At 39.2% G+C, this 1,660-nt stretch overlaps 1 protein-coding gene across 1 annotated transcript; it reads left to right on the top strand.

The window, feature by feature from the left end:
* Positions 1 to 918: 918 nt before the first annotated feature.
* On the top strand, positions 919 to 1,323 carry LOC109340309 (the record flags this gene model as incomplete). The annotated part of the gene is made up of 2 exons (XM_019577973.1): positions 919 to 1,101; positions 1,186 to 1,323. Coding segments are annotated over exons 1-2 (321 nt in total), but the record flags the coding sequence as incomplete, so codon positions are not given.
* Positions 1,324 to 1,660: the final 337 nt, after the last annotated feature.

Raw genomic sequence — 1,660 nt, forward strand, 5'->3', positions numbered from 1 at the left:
CTTGCTTCAGAGGCAATCAATCTTCTTGACTATAAGACTTTTGGGGGTAATATTGCAATCAAGCTAGATATAAAGAAAGCCTTTGATACTTTAGACTGGAATTTTCTGATTGATACTCTTATGGCTTTTGGCTTTAACAATCAATTCTGCAATTGTATCAAAGTGATTCTTCACTTTGCTAGGCTCTCCATAAATGTCAATGGCTCCAATGTTAGGTTTTTTAAGTGTAGCAGATGTGTTAGGCAGGGTGACCCGTTGTCCCCCCTTCTTTTTTGCATTGATGAGGATGTCCTTAGCAGAGGTATCACAAAGCTTGCCATGGAAAACAAAATAAGCACCATTTCTGGGTCTTGTAACCTCAAAACTTCAAGCCATGTTCTTTATGCAGATGATATTCTTATTTTCTGAAAAGTTGTTAAGAAGGAGTTTCTCTGCCTTAAGAATTTAATTTTGGATTACTCTCAAGCTTCTAGCCAGCAAATTAACTTATACAAGTGCAAATTTTACACTGCTAAGGCTTCTCCTCGAAAGAATGCTGATATAGCATCCTACTTGGGTTTTTCACCTGGTTGTTTGCCTTTTAACTATCTTGGTGTGCCTCTCTTTATAGGTAAACCAAGAAGAGTCCACCTTCAACCTATTGCAGATAGAATTCTAAACAAATTGACCACTTGGAAGGGTGCTTGTCTCTCCATTATGGGCAGGGTGGAGTTAGTGAAGTCCATTATTCAGAGCATGCTTGTATATACTTTCCATATCTACAAATGGCCTTCCCAACTTCTGAATCTAATTAACAAAGGTATAAGGAATTTTTTTTGTTCTGGAGACATAGACAAGAAAAAGTTGGTAACTGTGGCTTGGGCTAAAGTCTGCACTCCTACTAAAGCTAGGGGGCTTGGTATTTAATCAGTCAGGCTCATGAACAAGGCATCCTTTACAAAGCTTGCTTGGGATATGAGAACTACAAATCATGAGTGGGCTGAATTCTACATAAACATGTTTGGTTGCAATTCTATTCCTTCATCGAGGTACTTCAAATCATCAATTTGGCCTGGAATTAGAGATAATTGGGAGCTCTACAACATGAACTCCATCTGGGTGGTGGGTAATGGTCTGAGTATAAAATTCTGGAAGGATAATTGGCTTGGCAACCCATAGTTGATCAGCTGAATATCCCTTCATCAGCTGAATATCCCTCAGGATCTGCATAAGGATCTTCATGCTACTGTGACAGATTTCACCAATGGCTCTAAATGGACTAAACCTACTCTCCTGGCTAACTTCTGTCCAAAGATCACTGATCAAATTGCTAGAGCTAACAGAGTATGCTGATAATGGAACTCTAACTCTAAAGGATGCTCATAAAGCTCTGGCTCAACATCACGTCCAACTGAATTGGTGCAACTTAATTTGGTCCATAGCCATCCCCCCTCAAAGTCTTTCATTACTTGGAGACTAATGCACAAAAAGATGCCAACAAATGATAATCTAATGAAAAGAGGTTGTGCAATGGCCTGTATCTGCAACTTGTGCTATGCTAGCAGGGAGGATGCTAATCACCTTTTCCTTAGATATCGTTTTGCAATTGCTCTTTGGCATTGGATCAGAAGCACCTTCCTAATTAATATCAACTCTTCTTCAATTCCTCATCTACTTTTGA

The sequence above is a fragment of the Lupinus angustifolius genome, unplaced genomic scaffold, assembly GCF_001865875.1.
Source record: "Lupinus angustifolius cultivar Tanjil unplaced genomic scaffold, LupAngTanjil_v1.0 Scaffold_157_63, whole genome shotgun sequence".
NCBI lineage: Eukaryota > Viridiplantae > Streptophyta > Magnoliopsida > Fabales > Fabaceae > Lupinus > Lupinus angustifolius.